This window comes from Scophthalmus maximus, chromosome 17 (assembly GCF_022379125.1).
Source record: "Scophthalmus maximus strain ysfricsl-2021 chromosome 17, ASM2237912v1, whole genome shotgun sequence".
NCBI classification, from domain to species: Eukaryota; Metazoa; Chordata; class Actinopteri; order Pleuronectiformes; family Scophthalmidae; genus Scophthalmus; species Scophthalmus maximus.
Window position 1 is genome coordinate 6987119 of NC_061531.1, and position 19751 is coordinate 7006869.

At 45.4% G+C, this 19751-nt stretch overlaps 2 protein-coding genes across 2 annotated transcripts in view; one reads left to right on the top strand and one right to left on the bottom strand.

Moving 5' to 3' along the window:
- The window catches only part of ccdc97 (coiled-coil domain containing 97), a 167884-nt gene that overhangs the window by 1633 nt on the left and 146500 nt on the right, over window positions 1-19751 (top strand). The window lies entirely within an intron of this gene.
- Window positions 12493-19751, bottom strand: part of LOC118288187 (protein shisa-8) — a 79258-nt gene continuing 71999 nt past the window's right edge. Inside the window, exons 5-6 of the mRNA XM_047328362.1 lie at window positions 13659-14103; window positions 12493-13571 (exon numbers count right to left, since the gene is read on the bottom strand). Coding sequence (XP_047184318.1) covers window positions 13421-13571; window positions 13659-14103 — 596 coding nt within the window. The 3' untranslated portion in view covers window positions 12493-13420. The remainder of the gene's footprint in view (window positions 13572-13658; window positions 14104-19751) is intronic.

Below are 19751 nucleotides of genomic sequence, written 5' to 3' on the forward strand. Positions count from 1 at the left end.
GTTTTCTGTTTGTGTGGACATGAATCACAGTAATTGTGAGGCTCTGTTGAAACACCTGCAGTCAGGCATTGGTGCCGACACGCACTTGTTCCTTTTTATTTTAATTACTTCAAAGGAATAATAATAATTAAAAAAGTCTCTCCAACTAATTACACAGAATTTCACCCTAGTTTCACCCCAGTGACTTTGATGTTGTAAGATTTTCTTACTCCTCAGGGCAATTGTTGATTTGATAATCCAGCACAATATGAGTAACACCGTAATTTATAACAACTATTTACTATTCAGCCACAGATTTCATAATCTAGTTAAAAGCTCATTACTATTAGACAAAGTGAGGGTCTGCAGCCATAAGGTGTGGTGTGTTGAGATAAATGTTTACGTCAATTCGCTATCATGCTTTAATTCAACGTGTTTACCATGTTCACAATCTTAGTTCAGTGTGTGAAGTTCATGGGCGTTGTTTAATTTCTGCATGTATTTGGTCATGAATCAATTTTGAACAAACATATGACAATTGACTCTGATGGGAAAAGAGATACTACATAGCTAGATCTACATGTATAATATAGATGCACCAAAGTCTGCAACCCATCCAACAGTTGCTATTTCACTAGGAAAAAAAAGCTCACGGTGGTTGCTGTGTGGAAAAATTGGAGAATCGTGAACAACAGTTGGATTTCCTCCTCTGCATACCATCAGAGTACAACGTGATATTTCAGTCTTGGCTAAAATTGTGGACTGTTAGCTGGCCAATGGGTAGACCGACATTACCTTCAGTAGAGCTACGCTCAAGGTCAGTCATCGAAGGTCGACAGGAACACACACACACACACACACACACACACACACACACACACACACACACACACACACACACACACACACACACCCACACACACACACACACACACACACACACACACACACACAAACACACACCTTCTGCCCCTGACAGTTTTCTGGTTCAATCCCAGTGAAGGGTACGGACATTCCCTCTCTCAGTAAAGCCGCTTCCAGACATGCGCTGAACTTTTTTCCAGAGGACATTCTCCAGAACTTTCTCTGCCAGCCCCCTAGTCAAATCTCCGGAGAATGCCCGAGTGGGCCAACGTGAGAATACAGCAGGGAAATCTCCGGAGAATTCACACAGCAAGCGGGTGGGCGTGTTGATGACTGTAAAGAAAAGCGTTAAAAGGAGTTATCGTAGGCCTCCCGGTGCTCTACCCAGACGCCACAGAATGTTCCGGAGATTATCCGCTCGTCAGATGTGGACGCCGAACTCCGGGGAGGTGTCTGAAGGCCATTTAGCGTACGTTGTCCAGAGCTCCTGTCTGAAAGCAGTTTAAATACAGACCTCCCGGCTGATCAGTGGGCATCAGCAGGTTCTCCGGGAGCATTTTGATTATGTAGCACGATAGTGCTGCGGGAGCACACTCAGCAAAGCTTCAGTGGAGAGAATAAAAGTTAACACATGGGAGGAATCGTTGTCCCAGCAGATACCGCCTGATTAATTGTGGGTGAATTCCAGGTCAGGGCGGAGTGACTGACTACCAGACGGACCGAGTGGCCTGCTGCCCGACCGCTGACCGGTTTACTGGCTGGGAGTTTACTTCCAAAAGGGGGCACACACACAAAACACACTCTGCATTCATGTTTCATCTACACAAGACCTCCATCATTACACAGACACACACACACACACACACACACACACACACACACACATGCACACGCGGATCAAGCCAGAGTAATTATGGATGTGTCCAATCACCAGGAATTCCCTTAAGTTTAATTAATTTTGTGCTGCAGGTCTTGGCTCCATCCATCCATCAGTTTTATGCGCTTGTCTGCCGCCCACCTCTCCATCTCCTATCATTTCCCCCTTTAAAGCAGATGTATTGATCGGTGCTTGTCTGCGTTTTATGAAGTAGTCCAGGGCGCTTGTCTCTATTTTTCCTCCCTTTTTTATATCCCTGTTGTTCTGACGCTGAAGACAGGCGGAATGTCACTTGTCACTGTGCTAATAAAAATTGCGATGCCTCGAAGTTTGGCCTTAAATGAAATTTGTTTTTGAAAGGAAGTTGAGAAAGGAAATTAAGCACTTGAGAATAAGAGAAGATCTGAAAAGACTGGATCTGTTTGTTTTTTGTGTGTGTTGAATCATCATGAATGAGGTCAACAACAAGTGTAGATTAGATGATCTATGAACCGCGGTGATGTTTTTAATTTCCTCGGTTGTCGAAGAGGGAAAGGCCAGAGAATTAGTGAAGGAAAAACAGGTAGGTTTCCCGCCAGGTTAGAGGGGAAGGGATGGAGAGACAGAGAGATTTAGATAGATAGACGGAGGAAGAGAGTGTTCCTTCTCAGGAGACCTGCAGTTTAATTGAGTTTATGAAGCAGTGGACGGAGCGGATTGATGGAGGACATCCATCTAATAGCACCGTGATCTCTGTGGAACTTTTGTCATCCTTCTTGCTCTCCATCTCTCACCTGATCGTTTTCATCCCCTTTTCCTCCTTTATTCTTCCTCTATCCATCTCACTTACTGTCTTGCCTTTTTGTCTCTCTTCCCTTCTCGTCCGCTCATTTTCTTTCTTTTTTGCCTTTTTCTCTCTCAAGTGCATTCTCACACAATCTCTTAAATTGCCAAATCCTTCACAACCCATCACCACTTTTTTTCAATTTTCAACCATCTCCCTCTGTATTTCTAAATGTCCTCCTTTCACCACTGTTTTCAGTCTACTCTACCTCTCTTCCTTCGTCGCACACCCTCTTTTTGTTTGTCCGTGCTGTACTAACTGTATAGATGTACCAGCTGTGTCTGTGAGAGTTTGTCTGCTGTGTGTTTGTATTCATCAGTTTTTTATTCTGTTCATAGTGTACTTTCATAAGTAATGTCCACACTAGTCCCATCTAGTCTGCCTTGTTACTGGTCATAATAATAATGTAGTGATTCTAATTCATTAGACATGGTGTTGATAACCCCCAGGTACCTGGTAAATATTTTATTGAAGCACCAATTGGACGATGAAGCTGACGCGTATTAAATCACACTGTAATTTGCGGCCCATCCTCTAAAACGTTACCTCATATTTATGTTCAGTTGGCCGCACGATTACACACTCGTGTGCCGACACGCATGCACCTGAAACATATTTTGTCAGCCTGTTACGCTCCCGAATGCGTGTTGACAGCTGGTTGAAGACTAGAGCAGATTGACCAGATTGATGGAGCTGTCGGCAGATTCGCGCACGTGTGTGTGTGTGTGTGTGTGTGTGTGTGTGTGTGTGTGTGTGTGTGTGTGTGTGTGTGTGTGTGTGTGTGTGTGTGTGTGTGTGTGTGTGTGTGTGTGTGTGTGTGTGTGTGTGTGTGTGTGTGTGTGTGTGTGTGTGTGTGTGTGTGTGTGTGCGCGCGCGCGCTTGTAAGAGAGAGAGTTCTCTGATTGAAGATTAGAGAGCAAGGAAGAAGGAGAGCGGTGTCTCTGGGATGTGGAGCAATGTGAAAGTGGGAAAATGATATGCTAATGGCTGCATATTGTATGAATAAAAGAGCAGAGAGCGAATATGTGTGTGTGATTAGGGGAAAAGTCCTGCGCTAGTGATCACCAGTGTGTGTGTGTGTGTGTGTGTGTGTGTGTGTGCGCGTGCGTGTGTGTCTTCCTTTCCGTGTGCACAGGAATTGACAGTCTCCTTCTGCCCCTGACGATATTCGGTGTCACACTGTTACGGCTGTGATTATAATTCCCCGCCTTACACACATCTTATTACCTTGATACTTCTTATTAACTGTCATTCAAGCGTTCCAGTTCTGTTAAGCTTCTTCTTTTTTTTCTTCATCCATCTGCAGCAGCTTATTAACCAATTAGGGCTGCCAACATGTGTTCAGATTTACATTCAAGAGAATGGCGTATTGCTTTCACGGAGAGATGTTCTTGTCCGTGTTCTTACTGAAAAATGAAAACAGAGAGGGGAAGGGAGGCCAAGGATCCGAGTTAAAACAGCTTAGTGGACATAAAACAAGTCAAATCCACATGCTTCAGGCTCTCCGTGTCACTTAGCCCGGCGAACCACTCGGCTCAGCCCTCCCTCGGCCCCCCGCGGCCCCCCAGTTTCCAGCTGTGAACTCCCCAGTGGAGCACAGCATTAGCTGGATTACCCTCCACACGCCTGCTGCTCGCTCTGCTGGTCTGTCCCGCAGCACCAGACTTAAACCTGTCCCTTTTGCTTCTTCCCGTCTCCCCGCCAGTCCTGGGCTTCCTTCTCTCTCCACACAGCTTGTGTGCTATTCTGTTAGTTCTGCGGCAAACACGCACGCCCCCTCGCCTGCTTTCTCCCCCCGCACAGCTAGAAATGTCATCTCCCCTTTCTCTTAGACTTCTTTTGTCCTCCCTTTCTTCTCCCGGTATTATCTGGCGCAGTCTCATTCTCTTTTTTGACAATATTTCTCCAGAGAGGGAATACGTCCTCCCCTGCTTCCTCCCCCTCTCCTCCTCCTCCTCCTCCTCCTCCTCCTCTTTCATTCATATGGTTCTCTGTCCTGTCATTATTATAACTCCAGTCAGTGGCTTTGTGTGGCGGCTCCTACCTTATCTGGTGCTGTCAGGTGCCGGTTGAAATCCATTCATCGGCGGGTGGTGGGCCGGTAGAAGGCCAGCGCTGCCTCCACATTGCAATGGGCGGAATATTTTTTTGCTTGACACACAATATGCCACTAATGGTGTCTCTCTCAGTTTATTTGCATCTGTCTATCTACCTGTCGGCCAGTGGAAGAGTTGTTACTGTATCTGTGTATCGCTGTGCTTTCGCTGTTTTTATTACGAATGTCAAAGAGTCTTTGGACCTACATGAATTCACATTTTGGCCAATTTGGGTTCAGCAAACAATATGCAGCACAACACTGACATATTAACATAATGCTAACATTATTAGCATTCATTTTCACTCGTGTTCGTGGCAACCAGGCAAATGCAAATTCAGTATTCACCCTCCTTTAACACTGTTTTGGTTTCCAACAACTCTTAAGAAATATGCTGGCCCACTGTCATAACTTACTGAACCATTATTAATGTTATTAGTGACCCCCAGTGCTAACTCCTGCTCATGACAAGTCAACTAGTCTATTAATTGGATAAAGAATCATACTGTTTTGGGTAATAAATTGATGATATCGCTGAACATTTCCCTCCTCTAGACCTTAATGTCCTTGACGGGTTTCATCTCCGCATTGGTATTAATAGCGGGTTGGCTGCATAAGTAATGATAATGCAATATTCCAGTATTCCATGACCTGAATAAGAACAGTTATACACTGGTGCTGTGCCCCAGGGTTCCCCGCCATGGGTGAGAAAGAAAGAGAAAGAGAGAGAGAGAGAGAGAGAGAGAGAGAGAGAGAGAGAGAGAGAGAGAGAGAGAGAGAGAGAGAGAGAGAGAGAGAGAGAGAGAGAGAGAGAGAGAGAGAGAGAGAGAGAGAGAGAGAGAGAGAGAGAGAGAGAGAGAGAGAGAGAGAGAGAGAATTATTTGTGGCATTTGGCTTTTTGCTCTTTGTGATGGATTTGGTCCAAACCCCTGAGACACAAATGATCTGTGACATCAATGGCAGCTGGAGATGATGCCCACGACTGCCCTGGCTGCATACACACACACACACACACACACACACACACACAGTAACCCATTACTATATTTGTCACGTGTGTTATTGTGTTGTACAGTAATAAATACATGTAAACAGTCTTTACAATGGATGAGCGTTAATATGGGACAAGGCTTTTCCAAATATAGCACACGAGCGGACTCTGTGTTAGAGGTTGATTCTGTACTTCTAACATTTTTTTTAGGTTTTTAAGAGCCCTTGGAAATAAAATATGCGTAAAAGGCTGCAAATTTGTCTTTTTAAGCCTCTGGCAGAGCATGAAAGTGTGTCATCATGAAGTTTGCTACTGTATGTTAAAAACATGTCTTTCTCTAAGGCTAGATTTGCCTCCAGAGACGAATATCCTGTTTCACCTCCTTGTGCAGGAGTTGACATGTTTGCCCACATGTACAGTAAATATGACACTGTTTTCTATATTGTTCTGTGGCATTCTGTGCTCATTTAACTCACATCTTGAACACACTTTGCATTGGATATGCTTATGTTGCTTTTTGGCCATGTGCAGCCATAACTATTCTAATGTTTGCATGCAAATACAGTCAATATAAAGATGACACAATGCTACTGGAGGTCAAATACCTTTGACCTCTTGTTAATAATCATTTTCATACCCCCATTTCCTCTGTGTCTATCCTCCTCCTGCTGTAGTGTAACATTTCTCCAGGTCAAAACAGATTATGGTTCTACTGAACAGTGTGTCTTTATTGCAGGATAAACGGGCAATCATTTTATCAGCGTCAAAATCCATTAACTCATCCATCTAAAAACTGTTTAATGTAAGCTGGAGGTTGAAAATTAAATGAGTCGGACATCCTTAACTGGATTTGTTTATTGATCCACCCGTGAAGATGCCGCTGCACTAAGTACGAATAATTAGTTACAGAATATCAGTTAAACACAGTGCCCAGACTTGATTAAGATTTTGCTGATGATAAACAGCTGATTGATTATGACTCCTGCAGTAAATGTGCATCGTCCCTCTCTCACTCGCAAATCACTGAACTGTCTTTTTTACTGTTCCTAATGCATTAAAGGGGCAGTGAGTGAGACCAACACGTTAACCAAGAGGTTAAAACTCCTCAATCGTAGCGTCTGTCTCTAGCACGTCTCTTAAAGGTGACATATTATGCTCATATTCAGGTTTGCTCTGATTGGCCAACTGGCCCAGTCTGTTGTGATTGGTCAACCGATTTCAAAATGTGTAGGAAAAGTCACGCCCCTTCACCAGAGAAGTGGAGTTTCTCAGATTGCAGGCAGGGCCAAAAGAGTCCAACTATGTCATCACAGTGGGGAAGAAATCTGAACCAGTGGTTCAGAGCCAGGCTGTAGGGTTTAGCCAGCTCACAAAAAAACGACAGGGTGGTCTTTTTTCGCAGTTTGTGGGCTGGCAGGCTCCACAGATACACAAATTTATTTGCACAAACACTGAAAACGTGATTTTTGCATAATATGTCACCTTTAAGATGTCAGGGAGTGATGTTTACAAACTGCGGTCGGCACCATTTTTTTTGTTTTCGGTTAACAGAGCCAGGGATGAGCCGAAAACCGCACTCATTCCCAGCTAGAAAGAGAAGAGCCACATTTAATTAAAATGTTGAACTATTCCTCTGAAGGGTAAATGTTATTAGCTGGACTTCAACAAAGACAAATATACCCTTCTTCATCTAGATTTCAACACTCCTGAACAGAAACAGCCAGAATACACAGGTATGATTAACAAATGATTGCGTTATTTCTTGAAAGATTTATTCAAACAGGACACATGGGCCAACGTTGTATGAGTGCCTATAGACATTTCAGCCGGTTAGTCAGTCAAAACTTTATTAAATAGCATTTTGTATGCATGAAAATTCAGTTTGCCTCGAAAAAAATTGTTTCGAGATACAGAGAGTGACGTCAGATTTCCCAGTCTGCTTTTATAACTATAAAAAGCCCTTTATATAAGCTGAGTAGTCAACAAATTTCACAGCAGACAAGTGGTACAGCATACATATATACACAAGAAGTACATAGCAATCCAAGGCAGCCTATTGCTGCTTGTTACAAATTATCATGAAACAATGCATGATTATTATTATTATCATTTTTTTTCTTTTCATTTTTTTTGCAGTTGCAAAAGCTGTACAACAAATCACTGAATCTCCCTTTTGTCTTTCAGCTAATGTGTTGGCAAAGCACTTAGATACAATGCAATATCTTTTTAACATTAAATACATGTATGCATGTTACCATACAATGTAACTCAAACGATCACAAGCTTCAAAAGTATGACATCCTCTGGTGGTGAGGGAGGTGAGTCGGGGGGGGGGGGGGGGGGGGGGGGGGCTGAAGGCTGCGCAGCCGAAAAACTGGAAGCACTTGTAACTTTCCATTCGTCAAAATAACTTTTTTTTTGTTTATGACAGGAGCTCAATCCTTGAAAAAAAAGAAACACGGTACAAAAACAAAACTGACAGTAAACAAAGAAACAACTGAACCATACACAATAAGCTATATATTGCTAAGGATCATGGAGCCCAAGTATGTCTACCAGGTTGCATTCAGATAACCTGCAGTAGAATACTTGCATTGTTTCTTTTTAATATAGAGGAAGTTTTACAAACAACAGTCAGTTAGCTCTGAGACGAGCCAGCGACGCCATAGTCTGTTGGCAATCAGGAGAGATTGAGTAAAACGCACGCTAAGATGATGATCCAAAACAGTCTCAGCATTCCCACTGTTTTGGATGTCTGAGCATCAGTTAGGTGTACTCAGTTTCTCCTGATTCAAGGCTTTTGGTCCTGTTTCACACCACAAATCTGTGGACTTTTTATGGAAGATATAATTAGTACTACACCTCTGTGGCTCCTTGTTTTCCCCCGCGTATATGCATGTAGATTTTGTGCATGTGTTCAAGTATTTACACCATCATATCCATGACAGAGGGAAAAAACGGTGGCTCATCAGAGGCGATTTCAGTCTAATTTATTCAGCTTCACCAGCTGTTTTTCTACCCTTGCTTTGCTGGAGTCCGAGAAGTCCATCCAGGATTGAAGGTGGGGGGGGGGGGGGGGGGGGGTGGAGAAAAAAATCCTGGATCAAGAATGTCTGACCACGGGGAAATTCACATGAAAAGGTGTCACTGATTTCCAGCACGTCAAGCATGATCTCTCAGTGCGACTGTGACACCTTCTTTTGATGCAGACGTCCCAAAGACGACTCGGCCATTCACAGCGCGCGCGTTTCTCATCCGTGAGCCGTGTCAGCAAACAGAATGTGAAGAAAGTTCAGAGAAAGTTGTCAGTCTCTTTGCTGGTAGCTGGTCCCCAGACTGCATTTGAGCCCAGTTCTTATCTGTAAATCCTGGTGCAAGTGTTGCCTTTGTCTTAAACATCCAGTGCTGTTTGTTAGTAGGGGCACTACAACCCCAGAAGCCAGCCAGTGTTTCAGGCGTTTGAGCGGATCCTGTTCCTCCGAGAACCCAACCACAACAACACTTTTGAAAATGGAACACGTGCAACTCAAGAGTAAAGACCTACTTTCCCTTTCAACTTAAGTCTCAGAATGCTTGCGAAAGCTCGTTGTTCATGGAGATAAAAACATGGAATTAATGTTTTTCAGACGGCCCTGAGAAATCGGAAAGAAAAACAACCGCTGCCGTATCGGCTGCGTCCATGCAACGCCATTCCTCTTTCCGGTGTCATCTCCTTCATCTGGTTCCAAGGCCTCTGCAGAGCCCATTCTTTTGCTCAGCCTTCCCCGCGGTTTTACACCCCCACCATCATTGGCACCCACTCCTAAACTCTGCGGCGGACAGTCAGACGGAGACATAAGGAGAGCGTGAGGACGGTTGGGGCGCTGATTGCTTTACTGACGCATATTGCTTGTCATTCCTCATTTTGTTCTCAACTGCTAATGCATTTCAAGTGAGTAAGGACAGACCTCAGAGAATATTATGGTGGGGCTTCGAGGGGCCAGAAAGCTTTTCAATAGGTATCAAGTGACCCACTGAGAGTGTGGCACCTCGCGGGCATTAAAGTCAAAGAGACGGGGAAGCCATAGAGAAGAAAACCTCCTGCAACATGGTACTGTACATTACATACTGTGCAGCACTGGCGAGAGCGTAAGCACAGATGCGTCTGATGCATATTCACGTCGATGCTTTTGTATTCATGATCCCCTTTCTCCGCCGATCCCGTATCACAATAGTGTGCCAGCAGCTCCGCGCACCGATCCAACAGCTTGCTGAACAGGTTTTTTTCACATCTTGGAGAGGTAAGTGGAGGAGCCATTGCAGCATCACAAACACGCATTATATTGCTAATTTATTCTCTCTCATTAAAGTTTGACTCCGTTGCTCATTTTATCTTGCTTGTGTTCATGCACAGCTCCATAAAATTGAGTTGCAAATTGGGATATTTGGCTGAGAGACATTTCTGCTTGTAAGTAAAATAAATAAATAAAATAAAATCCACTCGGTTCATTTTAAGTGTAGCATGTTGACAGTGGAAAAAAAAAATCTCCAAATGTGAATAATGTATCGCAAAGCAAGCATCTGGTCATCACACGTCCCCTGGCTGTGTTCGTGTCTGTGTGTGTTTCCTTTTGTGTGTGTGTGTGTGTGTGTGTGTGTGTGTGTGTGTGTGTGTGTGTGTGTGTGTGTGTGTGTGTGTGTGTGTGTGTGTGTGTGTGTGTGTGTGTGTGTGTGTGTGTGTGTGTGTGTGTGTGTGTGTGTGTGTGTGTGTGTGTGTGTGTGTGTGTGTGTGTGTATAGAGTGTGAGTCCTGCTTGAGTTTTTGTGAGTGATTGCATGTGTGTGAGTGCGATGGTGAAACGGGTAGGAAATCTGGAGCCTGCCATGCTGTGGCTGACTCTGTCATTAATTATAACCCCCCCCCCCCACACACACACACACACACACTAAGAGGACCTAGTGAGAATATCATAGAGCACTGCGTACCAGGAGCCAGACAAGTGGCTTGTACCAGGCGCTCGACCCTCTGCGGAGATGGATGCTAAGAGATGCTCAATGGGAGGTCGGGAGAGGGGGGGGGGGGGGGGGGCAGAGAACGTGAGGGAGAGACAGAGAGCCAGTGAAAGAGGGAGACAGCCAGTGACACAGAGGGCAAATGAGCAAGAAAAAAAGTAGCTAAATAGTGTGTGACTGGTACGCGCGCTACAGTTTGATTAGGTTCCACCACCTGTCTGATGTGCCGTAGCATGTGCCAGGCATATGCACTGCGGCACATCTGCTGTCCTCGTGATAACAAAGGAAGGTGAATTCAATCAGGGACTCGTGCTGTTCTGTACGGTGCAGTTGAGGCACACGTGCAGTGGAGGTATTTTGAAGGCCAAGGGCAATACAGATTTTCCGAACTGAGGCCATCTACAGTGTAGCCACTGTTGGACAAAACTGTAATTTTATTTATCAGGTAACTAATACTTACTCACCAGGAAAGGTTTTTAATTTCAGTAGTCATTACACTTGTGTTACCCAGCCCAGGTTCCTTAAATCTCATTCCAGTATATTTCATCCTGGTGTATTTCCCATTAATGTGGCTATTGGGACTGATGTGCTAAATTACTGTGGCGTCGAGGACTCGCGCAAAACAACGTGTATCGCAACAGGATTTAGCACAAGGGTCTCCCACAGCTTTCAAAATGAATGTGACTGGCCTCCTGGAGCGGCCATTAGGCTTACTGCAGAGGGATCTACAACCGGGGGGCACTCATTTGACTGCATATTCGTCCGCATGTGACAGTTTGTTTACGTGCGTGAAGCTGACAATCCCTTACCCTTTCCCAAGGAGAGGAGACTCAGAAATACCACATGCACAGGCGGATTACCACGGCACGTGGACTATCTTGGACTTTGTTAAGAGGAAAGATGAAGAACTGAGGCAGAGACATAAAGGCACCTGTCCTGCACCGTTCTGAGAAACAATGTTCCTCAGGAATCTGGTGGTGTTCCTGGGGTCACCGCTCACCTGGGAAATACGCCAGCTTGAAATATACCATTGAGCTCTCAGTACGGTCTGTGAACGCAGGAAAAGATGAACATCATGTTTGTCATGACGATCATCGACAAGGAGCTACGCGGGCAGTGATTTAAATTTCGAGAGGGACTCCCAGGTCTGCAGCGGTACCCGAAGATGAGTAAAAAATCTCAAATCGTAGTCAGTTACATTACTCGTTACTGAGAGACAAAATCTCGAAAATGCTGTCAAGTATTTGACCAAATTCCATCCCCAACAAACAAACGAGCTGCGTTCGAATGGCTTCGGTTTCGGGAAGTGCTCTTTGCTCCGGTGCTGGGAGTCGTGGTGGGCGTTGGGGCGCTTCATTAACAGGGAGTGAAGTAAATTGCAGTTTCACTGACAAGTTGTTTGAGCCTCTCCGATTACGTTAGCACTGCGGCAGTGAACACAGACGTCCCACAGCTGTGTATAGTAACAGCCACACGGGGGGGAAACAGTGTCCCTGTGACGCATCGCCGCTTCCTCTACCCAACGCCCGGACACACACCGTGGTGGTATTGTTAGTATCTGATTATGAGATCATTTCTTTGCAAACAAATGAATCTGTTGCCTAGAAAACAGTTGAGTGGATGTTGCAGGGTTTACATGATCTATGTTATGTTTCACCTCCAGGTATAACCCGGTGCCTGTAGCGGCATGCAGCACCGGCTGACATGTCTGTGACACCAACAAACTCTCATCTGTGAAACTCGGTGTGGAGAAGAGAGACAGTGTGAGAGAGACGGTGAGACAGAGAGCTGGCGGAGGTGGGCGGTGAGAGAATGCAATGACTTTATAATGACCCTTCTGGATACATGAGCTCTTTTTGCCTTTTTTTGGGGGGGGGGGGGCAGCATGACACATCCTGGGGTTTCTTCAGAGGTAAACATCCGCAGTAACACAACGGAGGGTGGATGGAATTAGCTACGACAAGAGAAGGGGACAAGAGTGTGTGTCTGTTTGTGCCTCAGTGGCAGTGCTGGGAACCTTTACGTTGACGAGTGAGTAGTGTGTGTGTGTGTGTGTGTGTGTGTGTGTGTGTGTGTGTGTGTGTGTGTGTGTGTGTGTGTGTGTGTGTGTGTGTGTGTGTGTGTGTGTGTGTGTGTGTGTGTGTGTGTGTGTGTGTGTGTGTGTGTGTGTGTGTGTGTGTGTGTGTGTGTGTGTGTGTGTGTGTGTGTGCGCATGCTGGTTCAGATCATTCTCATCTCGTTTGCTGCCCCCGATGGCATTGTCTGTGCTGATTGGAAGCCAAAGTCTGAGGGGGCAACACTCCCCCACCGGCCTCGCCGACAGCCTTGGAGTGTGGCTTAGTTTGTGGAGTAAATATGCGTTGTGCGTGGGATTTGAACATTTTCGTGTGGTGTCATTGAGTCGTGGGGTGGGGGGAGGGGGCTGTAGGTTGAGAGGAGATGGGGGACAGAGCTGTGCCAACACACTGAGAGGCCACTCAATTATTTAGGAGAGCCGTCGGGTTCAAAGAGTCACAGCCAGCACCTGTCTACCCACCACCTTCACAGCTCATCTGCTGCTGTGGTCGTTTTGATCCGGCGGTCTTAAAAGTACACAGATATCACTCACATTATTATTATTATTAGTATAGTCAACAATGATGAGGAAAATGCACAGTTAAAAAACTCCCAGATACGATATTTCTTGCCCTCGTCTCGCCAATTAAGGCTGTGGATATAAAAGATATCTGAGCATTTCCCTTACAACCCCGCGTGGTTTTTCTTTTTGTCTTCTCTTCTGTTCGCCCATTCACCCCCATGTTCAGACAGTGACTTCCGTCTTGCTGTTGGTGGGCAGTCCCTTGTGCTTGGGGTGCATGCGCGGCGAGTGGCCGTAGCCCAGTGGCTGCGAGAAGAGCTCGGGCAGCGTCTCGATGCTGAACTGCCTCTTGTTGGAGTAGGCCTGGCGACGGCTGTTCTGATGGTGCAGCGGCTGATGCTGATGCTGCTGCTGGTGCAGCGGCTGATGCTGATGCGGCTGCTGGTGCAGCGGCTGATGCTGATGCGGCTGCTGGTGCAGCGGCTGATGTTGATGCTGATGCTGCTGCTGGTGCAGCGGCTGATGCTGCTGCTGGTGCAGCGGCTGATGTTGATGCTGCTGCTGCTGCTGGTGCAGCGGCTGATGCTGCTGCTGCTGGACGGGGTGATGCTGCTGCCCCTGCAGGGCCATGTGGGTGGCCACCGGGTGGGGGGCATGGCTCTTGCTGGGGTCCCACACTTTGAAGGCGGAGCTGGAGGTGAGCGGGTGGGTGTTGGTCTTGGAGATCTTGGGCTTGGGGATCTGGGTGGTGTTGATGGTGATGGCCAGCGGCGCGTGGATGTCGGGCGGCGGCAGGAAGGGCTTGTCCTTGGGATGGAAGTTGATTGGCTGGAAAGTGGGCGGCGATTGGCGGTGGGTGTAGTCTACCATCGGGTAGCTCTTGTAGTAGTCTCTCGTGGTCGTGTCTGGATGATGGGTGGGGGCAGAAAGACAAGGGAGGAGGGGAAAATAAAACACAGACATGGTTAAATTGAGAAGAAGTTAAGACAATTATTGATAAAAGGAATCAGTGGTGTATGTAGGTATGAAGCTGTAATTGCAATATAATAATGATAAACCGCCTTATTTTTCTGTACAAATGAAACTGTTGACCTCAACACCTATAACCTTTATATTAAACAGCCAATGAGCCAGTGTCTCTGTGCATGTATGTGTGTGTGTGTGTGTTTGTGTGTGTGTGTGTGTGTGTGTGTGTGTGTGTGTGTGTGTGTGTGTGTGTGTGTGTGTGTGTGTGTGTGTGTGTGTGTGTGTGTGTGTGTGTGTGTGTGTGTGTGTGTGTGTGTGTGTGTGTGTGGTTGTGTGTTTGTGTATCCACCAGGACGTAAGGTGTTTGCATCATACTTGTGCAACTGACTTCTGAATTCTCTCTCCACTGAAACCTAAAAATACCAACAGCACCAAATTGAAAAGAACCAGCAAAATAGGGGAAGAAGCAGAGTGTGTGTGTGTGTGTGTGTGTGTGTGTGTGTGTGTGTGTGTGTGTGTGTGTGTGTGTGTGTGTGTGTGTGTGTGTGTGTGTGTGTGTGTGTGTGTGTGTGTGTGTGTGTGTGTGTGTGTGTGTGTGTGTGTGTGTCGGGCGAAACAGGAGATTTGTAAAAATAGAGCATGTCGAGTCAGATTAGCGTGAGCTCCCTGAGTGGAACTCGACTCTGTTGTGCGGTCATAACCACGGCCCCCCCACCCCTCATACACACTCTGCCCTAAAGACACCAACAACCTTGTTTGCGTAGCCCCCTTTTTTTTTCCTGGAGAGAAATACGAGACATTTTTCTCTCACTGCGTCACTGTTTGTGTCTTCATTACCATTTGTCTTCCTCTTTGACGTGGCATCTTTCAATATGTTTAGAATTGTTTCCCTCATAATATAACAAAAACACAGCTGCTATCAGCCCGTGTTGTATTTTTTTTTTTTTAGAATGACAGTGTGACAGATTATGTTTGTCTGTGCATCTGATCGTATCATTATTACAAACCAAACAGGAACATAATAGGGTTACGTCAACAGTTTGGTCAGAGGATGGAGTGGAGTTTAATCCGTTGAAGTGAATCTCAAAGAATGTGGCTATTTGCGGGTGTTTGAGTGCATGTGTGATTTCTGAATTCAGGAAACATGAATGCAACTCAAAACGAGGCAAGTTGCACTTGAAGGCATGTTTGGGCTGATGTATATCGGCACCGGTTCAGGGTTGGTAAAGTAGTAGAGATGCAGGAAAAAGGCGAATTGAAAAAAAGGAGAAACAAAGCGGGCTACCAGTCAATGAAAGTAAATGGCAAACAAGAGATCTTCCCGATTATTGGATTCATTGAGTTTGACTGAGGGGACCTTCTCATGTTTGTGTTTACAGAAAACACCTGAAGGAGTATAGTCCCACGTTCACGTGTCAGAAAACCGTCCAGTGTGCTCACAGTGCCATAATAACTGCTTATTGAACACCTCCCACTCGGCTCCGTGGTGTGACCGCGTGGCACTTCCAACAGCAGCCGCTGACGAAGGAGACAGAGTTGCATCATCGCCCTGATGCCGGTCCGAGTATTTTAAAGAGCGAACAAATAACACGAGAGCCATTGTGGGAACAATTGTCCTCTATCACAAAGCCTATTTGAGGGGACACATTTGTCTCCAGGAAGCAATAAAGTCTCACAACATTGGCGACTGAGGGAATGAAAAGAAAAAACAGATTCACTTTCATTTTCAAATGTGCACGATAGGAACGTGTTGAGGATTAGTGTGCATTTGTGTTTCTGGGCGTGTGTTTGTGTGTGTGTGTGTGTGTCTGTGGTTCCATATGTTTTTGGCATGTGTGTGTGCAGCGCAGGCATTGTTGCGACAAAGGACGCATTTACATACATTCTTCACTCATTGAAAACGGAATAAGCTGCATGCTGTACAGTATTACGTTTCTGTGCAGTAAAGTGCATCGCATGGTTTTGGCCGTTCCCCAGCTGCCTGTTCGCCGTTGGATGTCGGCGGATATTGCTACAGATAGATGGGCTGTAAATACAGACTGCCGCGCGAGCCCTGGATATCAGGAACACGTCAGCTCTTCTGAAAGATGTTCGTAAATAGGAACATTTTGTGCAGTCTCATTGATTATCCCTTTTTTTTCCAGGAATACTGTTCATTTATTGTTGTGTACGCCACTCTCCGTCTTCTCAGTGCAGCTGAAGCTACAGTACAGTGACAAACCTTGACGTTAATCCAAATCTGGGACGGGGACGACCCCGGAACAATGAATTAAACACACACTATCTTCCCGCGGGAACTGCTGTTGCTGTTCATTGGAGTGTTTCCACACAGGTTGCCGGCCGGGGCACCTGACAGCAGAGTCCTCTGTGCCAGTTTTACTGTATGTGCCTTCTCCTCCATTTCACAGACTCTCCATCTGCTCGCTCTTTCTCTTTTCCCCTCTCATTTTCCATCCTTTCCTCATGTATTTAATTTCTCTAACGCTCTTCGACAACATCAGCTTTTCGCTCTCTATCCGGCAGCAGCAGCCTAAAGTGAGGCCCGTGGGCCCAATCTGGGCCAGAGCATTATAACGGCATAAATTGGGCCCAGAGTTTGACAACATGCGGGATTCTATTTGGTCCATTTTTAATGCCATTTAATTTTGGAACGTTCTTGCATTTTAACAGACACCACAGTGGAACTATCACATAATTATTTCTCATGTAATCTATACTTTGTGGTTCTTTTTGCATGTGGCCTATCTTTTATATTTTATTGTAGATTTCACAACTTCTGTGATCATTTTTACGACCTCCAGCCAGAAATTTAAAAGCATTTAAGAACTTTGAGATGATTTCTAGATAATTTAATGTTGATTTGCAGCCTTAACCACTTAAAAAGATCTAATTTGCGCTTCTCAACCGGGCCTATGTTTTTGATGACAGTTGCTGTCAATAGCTGCTTGTTCAATAATTCAACACAACTATATCATATCTTACGATGATTGAAATATTGAAACCCCTGATACAATGTTCTCAGAGCTCAAACCATTGCATCAGATCAGATTCTACATCTGCTTTTGCACCACATGATGCAGATTTCAACTGATATTTTTGTACTTTTAGATACTCCGGGATGTCCTCAGGAATTGAAACCTGTGTTCTGAGGGTTCTGAGTGTAACAAAGAGAAAGGTGTCACAGTAAAATTCCCAGCAGAAGAACTTCTGACGAGAAAAAAACAAAAACCGCCAGGTCTTTCCTCATTAGCCCGTACGGTACTCCACTGATGCCTGCCTGCGAAGGAACCCTACTCTGAAGTGCAAAACATAAAAAAAAACGCAAAACAACTTTGAACCAGAGAAGGTTGGAGGAGCGCCTTCATCTTTAAAGTCATCTTTTGGGGGAATTTGAGATCACTCCGATTCATATAGTCTTAAAAATCTTCCCCCAAACCCCTTTTCACGTATTCGCTGACCTGAGGCACTTAATAAAAATGCATCATCCACACTGAAGACATATCAAATTATTTCAACTCTCACTGAGTCTTAAAATGTTCCCCCCCTAAAAAAAGTTTAAACATTATATACGTCTGTGTCTGGATGATTTTGTTTGTTTGAATGACTGAATTTATAAAACTCCAGCTTCCATAACCTTTTTAAAATGTTGAATATTAATTAACTTCACAGCCAATTTTTTTCTCCAGTATATTGCTCAGACTGTTGGATCATCAGACTTTAATTAAAGACTTGGGGCTGCCTTGGCCCGGAACTTGGAGTCCTGGCGTCCTGGCACAGAACACGTTCACACCCTTTTTTTTAGGTAAATCCCTTCGCCTCCTGTTTTATGTCATCTTTTCTCCTTCCTGTAGACCGCACGCTCACCGAAGAAGACCTGCGAAGTATTTGTTCGCATTTTCGAACTGTTACTTCGATGAAAACAGCTCCACACTCCATGACTCCCGAATGAATGCAAGGTTAATAAATAAAAACACAAAATCCACAATTTATGAGTGTGTCTCTGTGGCTGCTGTGGACCGGCCCAGATTGAAATATCCAAGTTTATTTCTTCCTCCTCTTGCTCTGAGTTTCGATTTGTTCACGGTATCCGTTGTCTCACTCTCTTACTCCCTAACCTTTGGCATGTTAACCCCACATCTCCCCACTGCCAGTCCACCTGCCCTCCCTTCTGCACTGCACGTAAGATAGATATCTCTGCTGCGCGGGCCAGAGTCCCGTCATGCACGCCGGGCACGTGTTTGCAGCCCCTGACTTCCCCGACCTGTCAGATCGGTCTCGCCCTTCCTCTTTTCTCGTCTCATATTCCTTTTGTACCACTTGGTTCCTCCCCCCCCCCCCCCCCCCCCCCCCCCCCCCCCCCCCCCCCCCCCCCCCCCCCCCCACCCCCCATTGCACCTCTTGTGTCTTAAGATGGATTTGAGAAAACTTTAGGAAACAAGCCGCCAACTGCGGCGATTCGTCTAAGAGCTCAAAGCAAGCTTGGTCTACCCGCTACCCGCGGTCTCAACCGGAAAATGCTCAGCAGTTTCGTCCAAGCTGCTGCGTGTCCTAGCCATGACTTTGTCCACACAGCCGGGACCTCTGGACCCGGTGGCTTGTTTATTGCCCAGCGAGAGAGCTGATAAGCACGTGTGAAAAGATGATTGGATCGTGAACACGTTCATGTTTCCGTGTACAGTAGGTGGCCGGTAAAACAGCAGAGGTGCTGCCGATGTCGATAAATTCTCACGGCATGAGGGACGGAGATGTTGCAGAGGGGAATAGGATCTAGCTCCCATGCGTAATTATTTTGTGGCCATGCAATCATTTTGTTCTAAGACTGTGTGTGATGCTGGTACGAATGCTACTAAAATCTACTAGTCCCAGATTTTATTTAGCCGTTGGCTAGAAATTCGTCTCGTCTCCCACCCTGTCTGAAGTTCAGGACCCGGTGCTGCAAAGTGGATTAAGAATGTCGAGCAGTAAAGCTGGATATTCTTTAACTCACGGACAGATGACGAGAACAGTTTTGTCCTTCGAAACTGTGTGAGTCTCATGCTCTGTAGTTTCTGTGGCTGATACTGTGCAGCCCTGCCTCTGCTCCACATTGTGCCAGCGAACAGGATGTGTACACGCGTCGAGCTGTCGCTCCTGATCATCATCATCACTGTGTCCTTATCTGTCAGTGATCAGATGATAGATCCTGTGTGTGTGTGCAAATGTGTCTGATAATCTCTTGCTAAACATTGACAGCTTTTGAGTAAATATTGAATTTAGCTGCAACAGAATCAAAGTTTACATTGGTGTGATATTGTACTACGTGTACTACTTTATTTACCTCGAACTGATCACAATATATAAATTATAAAATGACATAAATCTCCAGTCAACATAAATCTTGTATGTATATTATTTGGGTTCGAGAAAGGACAGAAAGAAGCAGAAGCTTATCTGGTCATGCCCCTTCTTTGAAGCTTCAAATGACATATTATTAAAAAAGTCTATTGTATAATACAATACAATAAATTTAAATATTGAGCTGCTCCATCTTATACTTGTCAATGAGTATTCGTTTGTATCTTTTTTGAAAACTTTAATTATGTTGCTA